Source organism: Alligator mississippiensis, chromosome 7 (assembly GCF_030867095.1).
Source record: "Alligator mississippiensis isolate rAllMis1 chromosome 7, rAllMis1, whole genome shotgun sequence".
NCBI classification, from domain to species: domain Eukaryota; kingdom Metazoa; phylum Chordata; order Crocodylia; family Alligatoridae; genus Alligator; species Alligator mississippiensis.
Window position 1 is genome coordinate 86,031,750 of NC_081830.1, and position 15,564 is coordinate 86,047,313.

General features: G+C 54.0%; 1 protein-coding gene across 4 annotated transcripts in view; it reads right to left on the reverse strand.

The window, feature by feature from the left end:
* Positions 1–15,564, reverse strand: part of MASP1 (MBL associated serine protease 1) — a 52,090-nt gene that overhangs the window by 19,490 nt on the left and 17,036 nt on the right. For 3 of the 4 annotated variants that reach the window (XM_014607105.3, XM_059731259.1, XM_014607104.3), the window contains exons 3-9: positions 13,798–13,975; positions 12,862–12,993; positions 12,047–12,243; positions 11,048–11,195; positions 10,331–10,449; positions 9,200–9,278; positions 545–682 (exon numbers count right to left, since the gene is read on the reverse strand). In XM_014607105.3, coding sequence (XP_014462591.2) covers positions 545–682; positions 9,200–9,278; positions 10,331–10,449; positions 11,048–11,195; positions 12,047–12,243; positions 12,862–12,993; positions 13,798–13,975 — 991 coding nt within the window. Of the gene's footprint in view, positions 1–544; positions 683–6,420; positions 6,813–9,199; positions 9,279–10,330; positions 10,450–11,047; positions 11,196–12,046; positions 12,244–12,861; positions 12,994–13,797; positions 13,976–15,564 lie in introns of those variants that run through there. The other variant, XM_014607108.3, reaches the window with a different exon arrangement.

Here is a 15,564-nt window from a genome sequence, read left to right on the forward strand (position 1 = left end):
CAGCCTCACCGCTGCAAGAGAAGCACAGACCAGGCGTTCTCCATTCCCAATCGCCCGCAGGAGGGTTTTGCAATGGGCTCAACGGGGGAAACTTTGCACACAGACAAGCAGTGATAAGGATTACGTGGCCCGGGTGTTGCTATCAGTGAGGCCTGTTGTCTTCAGGCTGTGGCACTTTCCTGTGAGGACAGGACTGCGCTGTATGCGGGCAGGATTTAGTAGGTAGACATGGCTAGTGATGCTCGTTAACAGCTGCTGCCGCTGCCCGAGGGCCAAACAGCATTGAGATGGCAGCATCTTCTCTGCCGAGACGTAGACCTGCTGGGTAACGCAGTCGCCTTTGCAGAGACCGCCTGCAGCCGGCTCTGCCGTTAGCAGCACAGACACCCCAGATGAAACCTGTTTCCAGCTAGCTCCTTCCTCCCAGAGGTGGCTGCGTGATGTGGCCAGGGTGCCAGCACATGTAAGTGTGTTGCACACGGACCATTGCAACCCTATGCTTGTATAGACAGTCCCTCCAACCCCCCTCGCCCGGTGCCCTCACCAGTGACGTTGGGGGCCAAGCGGTAGTAGGGGCGCTGGCAGGAGTACCGGATCGCGGAGCGGTAGGTGGTGAGGTTGCTCCTCGAGGCGAACGTGATGAACCCGTGCTCCAGCTCCGCCGGGGCTCGGCAGTCGGCCACTAGGGAGAAAGGAGAGTGGGGTCACCTGTGCTCGCATCCATTCTTGGCACGGCTCCCTGGCACCGCAGCTACATGACGTTAGCCTCAGCTTTATGACTTTATAAAGAGAGTGGGGTGGGACAGGAGCTCCAGAGGTCCCATCTAGTGCAACCCCTGCCTGAGGCAGGATCAGCCCTCTGCAAACCAGCCCGGTACAAACCCATCATGGGGCTGGACCTGATGATCTCATGAGGTCCCTTCCAGCCCTAAACTTCTGTGAATCTGGGAATTATCTAAACTCTTAGCAAAACTACCATCAACCCTGGCATACCACAGACCTCACACCTGAACCTGCCACCGGGAAAGCAGGGGACCACGGCAGCCAGCATCCTGCTGCTATAAAAGGTTGTTAATATACACTCAAGAGATAGTATCATAGGATCACAGACAATGAGGGCTGGAAGGGACCTCAGGAGGTCACATCTAGTCCAACCCTTGCTCCAAGCAGGACCAGCCCCAACTACATCATCCCAGCCAAGGCTTGGTCTAGCTGGGTCTTGAAAACCTCCAAGGATGGATCCCCGATAGAGGCCACGCTCTGGATACAGAGGAAGGCAAAATCCACGCAGTCTGTACAAGTCTGACCAGGGGGTAAATTTCCTTCTTGACCCCAAATGTGGCATCGGTCTGACCCTGAGTGGAGGGGCAAGACCCTCCCAGCAGGAGCATCGGCACAGCCCAGTCACCATCCCCAGCCTGGGGTGCAGCCAGTGATGAACACTTAAACCCCCCGACACGTGTAGCAGAGAGGGAGCAACTAGCAAAGCCCAGAAGCCTGGGAAATGCCCATAGCAGGCATTGCTAGGCCTCAATCACCCCCACCCATGGCTCTCCTTGAACCCCTCCATGCATGGAGAGGCCACCCCTTCCCTGGGCGTCTCCTCCACAGCCTCCCTGCTCTGACAGTGAAGAAATGTTTCCTGAGATCCAACCTAAACCTGCTTTCCTGCAACTGCAAGCCATGAAGCTGACTTGGAGTTGAAACCAGAAGCTAGCTGAACCTGGGGCTGGGCTGGCAGGAGGCGAGGGCGTGCGTGCGAGCAGGGGCTGTACATGTGTGCCTGTCTCGGGTCCCAGATCAGCCTCTTGGCAGCTTTTCCCTCTGTTGAAATCCAGGCGAGTTTTGCTGCTGCTTTCAATGGGGCTGTGATCCTCCCTTCTCCTCCCTCTCTGGGATCTGGGAGAAAGGGAAGATGGGCCAGCTGGAGAAGAGGGCTCTGTCAAGTCATAGTATCATAGAAAATGGGGGTGGATCTAGTGCAACCCCCTGCTCCAAGCAGGACCAGCCCCACCTACATCATCCCAGCCAAGGTTTTATCTACCTGGGCCAAGCACAACAGATGAAGGATCTTGGTTGTGATTTGGGTCTCAGGAGTCCCCATTTTCAGGGCCTCAGACTAATTGATGCTGATTTTGCATTGCCTGCAAGTGAGTTGAAATTCCTGTTGCCCTTGGGACGAGGTAGACACTGATTTAACAACAGGGCATGACCCACAACGGTCATTTTCTGCCTGGTAGCTGGGTTGTTAGGGGAAGAAATGTCCAGACTAGTCAGGTGTGAATTAAGGAGCTCCTGCCGGGCATGGAGGAAACAGCAGTACTGCCGGAGCAAGCACCAGGCCAGGCAGTAAGGTATTCCCATCGCAAAGTGAGCTCAAATGCTGGCGCTGGAGCCAGCCCAGCCCCAGGGAGAGCAGCTGAGCTGCAGAGTCCCCCTTGAGAGAGAGGGGCACTAGCTACAGCTATAGCCCACATCTGAATCTCACTGACACGAGTAGCTGGAGCCCCAGCTGTAGCCCTTCTCCCTCCCTAGCAGATCGGCCAGGTCGCTGGAATTTAAAACGTCCCTTGAAACAGAGAATTTGGGAGTTGCGGCAGGGGCATCACTCACATTGTACCTCGGCTTGCAGGGCAGGCGCGGTGTGGCCGCCTGTTTCTCTCAGCGCGTTGTTAGCCCTGCATAGATTGCAACCAGCCAAGTGGATGCATCGCTGCTGCTTGAGCTAATTAGTGCATACCCGTGGGCGTGTCTACACGTGTATTTATGCGCACCTAAACATCATAAGCCTTTGCTTAAGGCACGTTAAAGTGATTTAGCACACATGTAGACACGCTAATGCGCATTAAGGCACATTAAATTTAGGCGCAAAAAGCTAAGTCGCCTTAGTACACATGCAGACATGCTAATCGCATTAACACTCTGTGTATCCATTGACGCACGTGTTAATGCGCATTAGCGCGTCTACATGTGTGCTAATGCGATTTAGTTATTTCCGCCAAAATTGGATACCTGTTTTAGGCATGTATCAAATTTAGGCTCACATAACCTTAAACTGCCATTGTTAAGGTGCACTAAGGGCATGCACATGTAGACACATGCCCTTAATGCACCTTGAAAATGGCGATTTTAGGCTGAGCCCACTTAAAAGAGACACCCTGTTATGATGAGATGGCGATGAACTGGATCTCCAGGGCATTGTGGAGCAGCTCCTGCTGGGGTAGCTGCTAAGGCAGATAGAGACTTGCTCAGGCCGTTCCCCCAGGCCCCACCATTTTCTCAGCCGTTCAATGCTGAAGTGGCTCAGAGAAGGGGGCTGGGATCTTTGGGATCTTTGGGATCAGAGAAGGGGGCGTGAGATCTTTGGGATCAGGGCTGCAACCTGGGAGGTCGCAGCCCCTGCCTGGTGTTCACAGGGGCCAAAAGGCTGATGGGAATGCACTTGGGTTTCCATGCAGCGGTCTGTTTGCAGTGTCGGTGAGGAACGATGTCTCGGGGAGCAAGAGGGAGCGGTTTCTGTCATCCAGACGTCTCCCTGCAGGCAGGCCTTCACTCTCAGGGGGCTCCTTGGGCTTCTTCAGTTTACGGGCATCCGATACACAGCTCGTTTCGCCTCTCCCTGTCCCCACCAGTTCTGTCCCAGTCACTGAAATCAGGGATTCCTCTTGGCACCGACAGGCAGGGGATACGTGTTGCTGGGGGATGCTGAGTGGTCACCGAGCATCATTATGGTACTTGGAGAAAGACCCACCTGCAAGTGACCTCTGCCTCTTGCTCCGTCTGTCCACTAAAGAGCAGGGGAAGGAGCGCTTGGAAGAGACTGTGCTCAGGAAGCCTTGGAAACCTTCAGTGAGTGCCCCTGGGTGTGCCAGGGCTGTGGGGATGGGTTCAGATGGCATGACTTAAAGAACAAAACCCAAACCCTTTTGCTCTCATGCCGCCACTAGATGTACTCTTTGGGGGGCTCGTAGGAAAGGACGGCTCGCAGGACCCTCACAAAGTCATCTCGCCCCACTTTTTGCTCAAGGCAGGATCATGGCCATCTAAACCATCCCAGCCCAGTGTCCATCCCAGCTGCTCTTATACCCTTCCAAGGATGGCGATTGCACAGGCCGCCAGCTTGTCACCCCCACACAGAGCAAGTTCTTTCTACTACCCAACCCACATTTCCCTCACTGCCATTTAAGCTCCTGGCTTCTGGAGGGGATAAAACAATCAAGACGAATCCATCGCATCCTCTTGGTCACCACCCTTCAAGTATCTGAAGGCTATCATTAAATCCCACCCTGGTTTTCTTTTTTTTTCTACATTAAAAGCTCCCCGTTCTTGTAAACTTTGCTTCTATGCTGTGTTTCCCAGACTGCTGACCCTCCCGGGTGCTCTCCATGGGAGCGTCCACATCTTTCTGGATCTGTGATGCCCAAAGCTGGACACGGTACTCCCGGGGAGGCCTCCCCAGTGCTGAATGGACCCCGTTCTTAGCTCTTTCCCAAGCTGGATGGGCTGCACTAGAAGGGGCCTCTGGGAACGGGGGTCTCTTGTTAGGTCCCTTCTTCTGCCCCTGTCCCCCAGCTTCCCACCCCTCTGTCAACTCCCAGTGGGGAAGCACTGGGTTCACCATGTCCCATCTCTCTGCCTCTCTTTCTGGGGATCCAGGCTGTCTTGTCAGGCCACGCTGTTCTCTCTGGCCAAGGCCCCGTACCTGCAGGCTTGAACATGTGTTATATTATGGGTGGGCTGCCTCAGTCTGGGCTCCTTGTTCTGACCCCCCTCCACCATCAGGCCCATCTCCCTGCCCCTGACTCTTCCCTATCTCTGGTCCCAGGACCCATGCTCCATTTTGGCGCTTGCTCTTAGGGCTCCCTTGCTTTCAGGCCCAGACGTGACCTCCTTGCTCTTCCTTCTGCTGCCAACTGCTCTGTTTCTCAGGACTTTTCTCCCCAGGCATCTTTTTCTCTGGGCTATAAGCTCCTGTCTTGTGCTGCAAAACTGCTGTGGACCCTCACTGTCTCCTCCAACATCCATCCTCACCGCCCTGGCTGTCAACGCTAACTTTTGAAGATCTGTCTCAGGCCATCACTGGCCAAAGCTTGGCAACCCTTTCCCCTTAGCTCCCTTCTCCATGGGCCCTATCCAAAGCCAGGTGAAGTCAAGAGAGAGGTTTCTAATAACATCACTGGCCTTTGGTTCACTGTATGTGGATGTGGATGTGGATGTGTAATTGTATGCATATGTGTATGTGTGTGTACTTCCCCAATGGCCTGGCTCTCTTCTCCAAGATCCTTTCTTCATCCCCTCTCTCCCCACTGCAATGCTCCGTCACTTCCTTCTAGCCTTCCTTCCTCCATGCCTTCCCTTCTGCGACCCTCCACCCCTTCCCTAGCTTGCTCCATCATCTGTTCCTCCAGCCAAGTCCCCAGTAACATGCTATCAGCCTTGCTCTTTCCATTTTTAAGTTCAGCGACTAATCTCTGGCCCTGGAAAATAATGCTACAAGGAGCCGCAACCTATTCTACCTATTAGGCATCTAAGGGCGCTTGTACATGTGACGACGCTTTAGTCTTTCAGCTTGTATTCTATGCCCCCCAAATTGAAACAGTGAGTTTTAAATTGAAACCTACCCTGTCACTGTACACATGGGATTGTCCAGGCCCCTGTTAAAGGCAGAAGCCACGAGGGGCCCAATCCTTTTCCCCCGTGGAGCCTGCCCTCCTGTCCTGTGGCCGGGCGGTGGGGCAGGGAGGGATTGCAGCCATTGGGGAATGGCTGCAATGTTCCAAATTGCAGCATTGCAAGCTAAACCACATAGGGATATCGTTTAGTTTGCAATGATGCCAACTCATTTAAACCCCCCCAAACTCAAGTACATGTAATGCTTGGTGCCATTAAGTCACATAAAGGGAAACTTTCATCATGTGTGCATCGTGACATTGTCACGTGTACAAGCACCCTTGGCAATCAGTGCCTAAGTGCAATCCTCCTCCACCCTGCTCAAATCCCTGACAAGCCATTGATGTTAAAGGTGGTGGCTCCTCCTCTCTAGCTGCTTTCTGTGACTTACTCTTCAGGCTAAAAGGACGGTGTGTTATATGGGAAAGGCTCATGAACAGCAGGTCTGGTTGAAGGGAGCAGCTTGGCAGAGGCAGCAGCAGAGCTGGGGAGGCATGCTGAAGGGGCGAGCCCAGATGGACAGATTCCCTTGCGGGTCTGTCTTGCAAGCACTTGTCAGTCCCAAAGAGACGGGGGGTTCACATGCACCAGGACGCAGGGAACGAGGCTGGATATTTTGCACTGAGAGACTGAAAGGGAGCAAAGAAGAGTTCTCATTCTTAGACTGACCAGCCTGGCCCAGAGGAGGAGGGGGAAAGCAAGGCCACGAAGGGTTATTTTCAAACCACAAAGCACAGACAAAGCAGCTGCTCCTTGCATCACGGTTTTCATTGCTGGGTCTCCGAGGCGCAGTGCAGACACCTGCCAGAGTGCCCTGTCCCCGGGGCAGCAGCCTGGGGTGCAAGTGGGTTGTGCTTTTCCTGGGATATGGGGGTGGGATCCTTTCAGTCGGAGTGTGCCAGGTAGGCTGGGGTTAACGGGGGTCCAGCATTGAATCTACAGCAGTGATGTATCTCCCCAAAGGAGATCCCCCCCGCTCCAAGATTGGAAAGGGCTGGGGGGAGAGCACGGGGAATATGCCTTGCAGCCTAGAGAGTCCCTGATATGTCTAAGAGACAGTCTGCCCCTTCTAAGAGGTGGTCATGCCGTCACTTGGTCCGACTCAGCTCTTCCCTCTGTCTTGTTGTCGGCTCTTTCTGCAGCTGCGCCGAAGGCAGAAGGGGAAAGGGAAGGGAGGAAAGCAGAGAGAGAGAAAGAGAGAGCAGGATTAACAGCTGAGCAGAGAGGATCCATGCAGGAAACATGCCCCCATAACACCAGGAACAGGGATCAATTCAGCAAAGCATCCAAGGGTTATACGCGGAGAGCAGGCTGGGCTCCGGAGACAGCGCAGAGGGGTCTGATCGTGTTAAACACCGTATTAACAGTACAACACCTTCCAGTGGAGCCAACACCATGCCCCCTTATCCCAGTCCTGGTGAAGACCCCTTTTCTTCTACCTGGCTCCACTGGGCCAACATCCATCCTGCAGTGGCACATAGCCACCCACACCTTCTACTATAAAGAAACTCTTTGCATTGGCCCAATATCAGCCTGTTTTTTTTCTTATTACAGCTGGGTTGAAAATGGTTTTGTCTGCCAAAAAAATTGGAAAAACCAAAAATGTTTCATTTTTGTACTTTTTTTTTGCAGCTTTTTTCCCCTTAAGACACGTTTTTTGATTGGTCATTTGGAGGGGCTCCGTTTTTTTGACAAACCCTGAAAATTTCAGTGAATAGATGATAACGTCTCAGGGGACCTACGTGATCATCTTGTCTGTGCTCCTGGATATCACTGCCCCAAAGTGGCTTGTTTTGGGTTTTTTTTTCAGTCCAAACCCCCATTTTTTGGTGCAAAATGTTTACTAAGAAAAATGTCCGACCGGCATCCATTCTTATTCGGTCTTTGTTCAAGCTCTGGAGGAAGAGATTTCTTTAGTAATAGATAAGTTAGAAACTCAAGATCTGCGGGGGATTTGTAGCAGTGCATGTCCCACGTGCTTCAAAGGCACAAGTAGAGGATGGGAGAGTATGTGGCATTTCTGACATCATTGCAATTGCTATGTCCAGGGAGCTTTGCAAGTACAAGTTACCCCTTGCTACCACCTGCCTACAGCAGGTTCAGCAGAGCAGTATTATTGTTATAAAACAAGGATCCACCTGCAATGGAGGAGGTTGCAGAGCAGGGAATCTCCAGCCAGAAAAGCTCCAATTCCTCCCAGCCATCCTCCATGCCCAGGTGTAAGAGAGGTGACAACGTGCACAGCTCTGGCCTTAAGCAGCTGAAGCTGGCAGGAAAGCAGACTCAGGGCACTTTTGCCTAGAGGTACCTGCTGTTGTGTGCGTGTGTGAGCAGAGGGAGCAGCGTCCAGGACACGGGGGTTGGGTCCATTGTCCCAGGTTGGATCGGTTCAGGGGATAGATCCCAGCTGGGAAGTTGGCATCAGGACCTGGGTCTGAACTCTGCCCACGTTCAGGGGGTTGAGATCTGATGGCTGTCTCAACCCTGTCCATGCTCATGTGATTTAGGGTCCCTCTCCCAAACAGGAGGCAGAGGGGAGGTGAAGGGATGCCCTTAGCTCCCTGTGCAAGCTGGCACCCCATCCTGTTCTGCAATCCCCAGGCGAGCAACCTTCGCTTGGGTTGTTCATTTTCTCTGGTGGCCTGCATTCAATTCTGACCTGTTGCTCCACCGGCTTTCTTGGCCATCCATGCCTATCTCTGCTTCTCCACCCCTCCTGCCCAGGGCAAACATTGGAGCACACAGGCTGGATGCCCTAGGGACATGAAAGGGGTGCCCGCACTCGAGAGATGTCATTCCTGCATTAGAAGTAGCTCTGCCTAACGCCCATTGGAGCTGTGCAACATCCCAGAATCAACCTTCAGCAGCAACGAATCAACGTGGTTTTTTTAAACATCAGGCCAACTTTGCTCACTCCTTTTGCTGCTGTCCGTATTCCTTGGTTTTGGCTGCACTTGTGACCAACCCAGACCTCTGGGTCTGAGCAACCCTAAAACCGAAGAGCAGTTCAGTTCCAGGTCCAGATATCCCACATGGGCCTTGTTACTATAGTAGTTTGAAGCCCCACCATCAGCTCCAAGCATACCCTTGGCATAGGTGGGTTCAAATCCATATCAGCATTTGGTAGCTGGGCCCCACCAGCCCCAAGAAGAAGCCCATAAGCTGACTTTTGTTTTGTCGTGATACTTCTGTGACGTGCGTTCTTGCACTAGGGGACCAGGCCCTTCATGACGGGGTGCAAGCTAATGCAGAGGATGATGCCATTTATCCGTCTGCTTGGAGACACTGTCCCAGAGCCAGGGCAGTGCTTGTTTGGAGAGGGAGACAGGGAAAGCAGGTTGCACTTATCCAGTTGCATCAGGAAGAACAAATACCCGACCTGTCATCTTTGGCACAAACCCTGTTGTGCTCTAGGAGAAACGGCCAACATCATTTTGCAGGGACATCTGTACAACCCCGCCCGGAGCTCGGCACTGGGGCTGTTACCCCCAGATAAAGGGTACTGGGAAGGGAGAGAGGGGCTTCTTACTTTTGCAGATGGGGACCTTGTTGCTCCACGTCCCGTCCTTCAGGCACTCGATTTGGAAGGTGTCGCTCTCCACATCATCCTGCGCAGAAGGGAAGAGGGAAAGACATCGTCACCCCAGCCTCGGGACCACCCTACGTCTTACAGCAGAGACAGCCTGTCTGGGATGGCAGTAGATAGGCCCAAGGGGAGGTTGAGTGCTGAGTCTAGGGCCACTTCGTGGATGATCCCTACCTGCTGGGTACTTCCTGGAGGTCACCACTCAAAATACTAGCCTTGCTCCACTTGCAAAGTTAATAGTTTCCTTTATAGGCTCTCGAGTTGGAAGCCACAGCATGGTCACTGAGTTGGACAGGTGGCATACAGCTGGCTAGGGAGATTTCCCTGGGGTTCAAGACCACAGAGGAGCTGAGCGGAGGCTTTCCAAAAAGCCCCTCTGCTCCTCTTAGTCTTGTGCAAAGCCAAGCCTTGCCTTTGTTTGCTCGCTGGCTGGTGTGAGACACTAGGCAGGTGGTTTGGGGAAGAGTCATTCCACTCCACCTCCGCTGTCTTTGCAGGGGAAGGTCTATGGCGTCAAGCGTAGGCTGTTCCCATGCGTGGTCTCTAGCAGGGCAGGCAGGGCTCTCCTTTGGGTTACTTTGCCCCTCTCGAGCACAGAGGTACCTGCTGTCCTAGGGAAGGCAGTGGGAGGAGGGAAGGGTCTCCTTAGGTCTGCACGAAGTGGGTGAAGCAGGGCTGTGTTCTCTGCTGGCCTGGCAATGGGCTTCAGTGGAGCGGTCCCAGCAATGAATGACTGGGCAGCTCCTTTGTGAGCCTTGCAAAGCATGGGGGTAGCACCTGATGGCAAGGACTGGGATGATGTAGTTGGGCTGGTCCTGCTTGGAGCAGGGGGTTGGACTAGATGTCCCTTCCAACCCTCCTTATCCATGAGTTTATGCCCCTGGCCGTGCCTGGCCAGCTTCACTGGGTACCACGGAGAGCTTCCCATCACCACAAACCATCGTGCTCCTCCCTAATTCAGCACGTGCCTATGGCATGAGAGCACGGACACGAGAGGCCTTCACGTGAGCCCACTCCAGTGGATTTAAGAGAGTCTGCCCCAGCCCCAGAGATGGAGGCGAGCAGTCCTTGTACCTTTAGCACTTTGTATCCCGGGTTGCAGCTGATGACCACCTGGTCCTTAAAGGTGTAGCGTGCCTGCGAGGGGTCGATCTTCCCATTGATGGGAGGCTGCACGAGAGGGCACGGGTTCCCTTGGCAAGGGGGGAGAAAAAAAATGCAAATTCAAATGGCAGCCAGCTAACGGGACAGAGGCCTGGATGGAGCCAGCCACGGCAGGCCTGTTCCCAAGGCTCTTTATTGGGGTAATGCTATCTGCTGCTTCTCCTTGAGCTACGACTCTGTGCAAAACGGCACAGGGGCCATGGCTATCGGTGCTACTAAAGGGGACCTCAGGGATGTCATGAACCTTGAACTGGGGGGTCTCCTTCCCACCCTGAGCTGTCTCTGGGGAGGCTTTGCCTCCTTGCTGGGACTGCTTCATTCCCAACCTGCTTTGGATGAAGCTAGGACTCAGGACTCACTCCTTGGGACTTAATATGAGAAGCCTGATTCTCCCAGTGGCCCAGAGCCTGGCACGGTGGCAGGCAGGGCTCGGTACGGCTGCTATCCGCCAGGTCCATCCAGGTAGCTTTCTCCCCCGCAGAATGAAATTGCACCGTTAGGTTCACTATGTGCATCCCACACCCTCTTTTGCCTGGAGTCTCAGGACCAGATGCACCATCAATCCCCATCTACCCGGTTTGCCAACCCCTGTGGGTGCAGGGAAGGGAAAGGAGCAGAGCGCATTACCGGTGGCCGCGTACGATAGCTTCCACCCTCGGTTCTTGCCCGAGTTGTCGCTGTGGAACAGGATCTGGACGCTGTTGGTCTGCGTTTCGATACGTCCCGGGGATTTTTCCCCACAGAAAGGCCCGAACTCCAGAGGGCCGGCTTTAATCTGCCACAAGGAAGCAGAGAGATAGCTTTAGGAAGCAATGAGGGCTTTCCACACCCCGTGGCTGGTTGACAGGCTGGCCCTACCCTAGACTTCATGGATATAAAACATGTCTTGGGCCCTTTGTAAGAGGGGAAAGGGGTCTTTCTCTCCCTTGTCTCCTACTGGTTCTTTATCCACCTCCAAACTTTACAAAACTTGGCCTTTTTGCTTGCAAAGAGGGCACTGAAGGGTATCTCCTGCTTGGAGGACCTGGGCATTGGAGATGCGGACACCAGATTGGGGTTGGGAAGGCATGCACCCCGCAGCCAGACTGGCTCTGCCTCCCTCGGTAATGAGGACCATGTTCCTCTTCCTAGGATCTTCTGGGCATCTGCTTTCCTGGTGGCAGGGCCCTTTCCCCCTGCTTTCGAGCTGCGGCGTGCTGCAGGGTGGTTTGGGTTTGTAAGATGCATGTGGCTGTGATAGGTGAGGGATTGAAGTGAGCAATTTTTTAGGCCTCTGGCTAAAAGACTGCCTGCAAAGGCGGAGGACAGGGCTTGATGGCCTTAGGAGCCCCTTCCAAGTCTCTGTGGCCAAGGTGCAGACCAGAGAGCAATGCAGCAGGAAAGCGCTGCTCGCATGTGAAGCCCTGGAAAGTTTGGAGAACTAAAGATTTCATGAAGCACATGGTCCTAGCATGGAAATCAGAAGGGATGGAGCTGCTATAAGCAGGCTCCTCTCATGCTGGCTTTGTTGTATCCTTGGAGGACAGCAGCCCACGGCTCATGGGACTATGGCTGGTCCAACGAGACAGAGTGAGAAAGCCCAGAGCGGGGGTCCGTACCCTGCCTCCGCCAACCCAGCCGGCTCACCTTGATGTAGTCATAAGGGCAGGAGACCTCGGGATGGTCCTCGATGTCGATGCTGTCCTCGAACTGCAGGGTGATGAAGAAGCCATCCTCCAGCTCGACACGGTACAGGCAGTCGGAGCTCTTGGGGTACGGGTTGGGAAAGTCGGCGCTGGTGATCACCCCGCTCCTCTGGGTGAAGAGGTTGTCGCTGCACTCCACTGCAACACGGCCGGCGCGGTCAGGGTCCAGCCGGACCTCACACATGGTTTAAAGCCCTCCTTGGCTGGCACTTGCCCTGAGAAGGAGCCTCCTGTTCCCAGCCCTTTGCCATCTCACCCCAGAGCATCCTAGACTCTGCCACCAGCAAAGCATGCCCAGGCAGTTCTGATGTGCCCCCGTGGTAGCATGCATCAGGAATGGCGCTGATGACATCATGCTGATGTCATACCCTTGGGAGCCACCTGAAACCATTGCAACCTCTGCATGGCCTGAGCACAAGCACTGTAAATGACGGAGGTGGGAAGAAGCCCTCTGCCCCCCTGAGTGGCTCTTCACAGTTTTGTGACATGCCCAGGGCTGTAGCAGCCCCCAGGTCTGCTCCAGCCATCTCACACGCAAAGGTGGAGGTAGGGCTGATATAACTAGACGTGCGAGGATCCATTATCCCAGCCCTCAAGGGGCTGCAGGATCCTGTTGCAGGATCAGGGCCAAGACGATGCATTCTTTGGGGCACCGTTTTAGTGTAGGGCCTGTGCGTGCAATGGTCCCCGGGCTCTCAGGTCCCAGGCAGGCGGGCTCGGAGAGGGAGCAGACCCACATTGCCCTCCAGCCTGTACCTTTGCAGGTGCGGTTGTCTGAGTGCAGGATGTAGCCGAAGCGGCAGGAGCAGTAGTACCCCCCGATGTAATTGTGGCAGTAGTGGTCACAGGCCAGCTCCTCATCGCTCTTCTCCAGGCACTCGTCCACGTCTGCGAGGAGGAACCGGGGTCAGAGCATTTGCAGCCTGATCTCATGCCTAGGTTATCACATGCCAAAGCAGAAATGCCACACCTGGCCATCTCATCACGGGCTAGCATGGCGATGCCGTCTGATTTGTGAGGGGCATGGGGAGGCCGGCCTGCTAGGGGAATCAGTGCTCTCCCGAGGGGAGGCAGGTTGCAGGACTGGAGACCCTTGGATTCCCTGCCATCCAGCAGACGTGGTGCATGTGCTGTAGCAGCAGGCCCCTTCCACTCACAGTCCCTTGGGAAAACCCTACCAGGGAAAGTCACTGGTTAGGAAAGAACGTGAGCATGTTTGCAATCGTCTGCCATGCAACTGGGGCAGGGAGGTGCCATGTGTGACCTGCCAGGTCTCTGCAGGACACCAGGAAGGGGAGCAGAAATCAGAGCCTGCTGCTATACGCCCAAACCCTGCGGCACTGGGAATGGAGCATCCCGCTGCTCGCTCTGAAAATGGCCCCAGGTAACAAGCCTGCATTTGCAGTTATCCAGCATACCCTGCCTCTGGTAATGCTCAGTGTCTCCAGTGATGATTGCTGTATTGAGTATTTGCACCACTGACCTCTATAAGATGCAACTGGCCTGGGCAACCAGTCTGCTGTAGACCCTGGACTGCTTACCTCTGAGAGAGCTCCTCTTTTAGCTCAGGGAAAAGAAGCCTGCTTTTTTTAGAGTCTTTTCCTTTGGTCTCCCCTGTGCTCTGGGGGGCTGAGTGGCCACGGCCCAGCTTGGGCTGTGAGGTCTGCACATTTGCTGCGATACGGTACTTACCCACCGCTGTGTAATGGGCCTCGAAGCCCGTGAAGCGTTCCTCGTTGGAGAAGTCGGATCTGAACGTGAGCCCCATGTAGGAGCCAGGGGACAGAATGGCTTGCTGCCCGGGGGCCTGCTCCGTGTCGGTTGTCTCCCGGCCGCAGAAAGTTGCCAGGACTTGGTCTTCAGCCTCGATCTGTTGAAACCATAGAGAGAAGCCTTTAACGTCAACCACAGCAAGAGGTCTGAAGGACCGCGGAGGAATGGCTGCAAAGCAGCTGAGTCAGCTCGCACGGGGCAAAGCATTCCTCCATCGCACCGAATTAAGGGCTCAGGCCACCAGAACCACGGACAAGTCAGTTCATGTGGTTTGGAGGAGCTTTCCCGGTGAGGTCATTTGGTCCAGCCTTCTGCATCGTGGCAAGGTAGAGCCTACCCTTTCCAAAACCACCATTCCTTTGACTGCTTTTAAGTTTAGGAGGGACCACCACGAAGCGCTAATCTAATGCAAGCCACAGCCCTTTGCCTAGTAATTTGGGTGCTGGAGGGAACCCTTCTGCTCTCTTGTATAAGTGAATGCAGCTGAGCCCCCAGCCTGGAAGTGGACACTTAAGAAGCTGCCTCTGAGGGATAACGATCAAACTAGCTTTGAAGGCTTCCCAAGCTGGCAGCTCTGCAACTGGTAGTGTGCCCCATTGCCCAGCGTGATCCTGGGGCTGCAACTTGGGCAGAGAGACAAGCCCCATCCATCATGTGGCTACTTGAATTGTTCCAACAGGTTGTCTTAATTATTGGTGCTTAGGAACCATTTAGGACAGACTCTGTGTCTCTCAGCAGGATGAAAAATAGTTTCCAGTGGGTTATTTTCATTTTTTTGCCTTAAACCTCCCCCTGGTATTTTAGTGGAGGGAGGTCTGGTGATCAGGACTGGACATGAACATGCTTTAGTTATCTCTGCCATCAATGTCTGCTCATCTGCTGAGAAATAGAGTGAAGGCTGCTCTTCAGGGTTCATAGATTTCATAGACGTTAGGGCTGGAAGGGACCTTGGGAGACCATCAAGTCCAGCTCCCTGTCCGAGGGGCAGGAAGTCAGCTGCGGTCATAGGATCCCAGCAAGATAAAAAGAAGTGGTCCCTCAAGCTGCTCCCCTAGCCAGCCCCACTCTGGAGCTGAAGACTTTGCATCTTCTTTCCTGGTGTCACCGTGGCTTTATGGGCAGTTGTACCGTCACCGCCGCTTGTAGGCATCTGCATCTTCACCTGGAGCCATGGGCATTGGGTTGTCTCACCCTCATTGCTATATAGACCGATCCATTCCTCCAACTTTGGGATGCAACGTTGGGGACGGGCTTTGCTTGCTGTATGTTCGCACACCCAGGTGGAAATTGGTGTGTGTGTATTTGTATGCATTGGGTGGAGGTGGTATTTCTGGACCTCTCAGGCTGTGGTTGCACATGACTGAGTAGCAGGATGGTCCCTGGGCACATAGGAGGCCTGCGCAGCAGGAATTTCTTCTCTTCCTCCCTTGTTTTTATCTTACTTTCTTCAGGCAAAAGCAAGCCTTGCAGCAGAGAGCAGTGCGACCCTTAGGGGAAGGGTGTAGGGACATCACTTACATGGAACCTATAAGGCACATCTACACAAGACGCTTACTGCGCATTAGCTTAATTATACTGCACAGTAGCATATCATGGCAAAAACTGTGCTAATAGCCTACTGCACAGTGCTATTAGGCTAATGCACAGTAAGCATCATGAAAAAACCATTCGGTAACTTTAGGTACC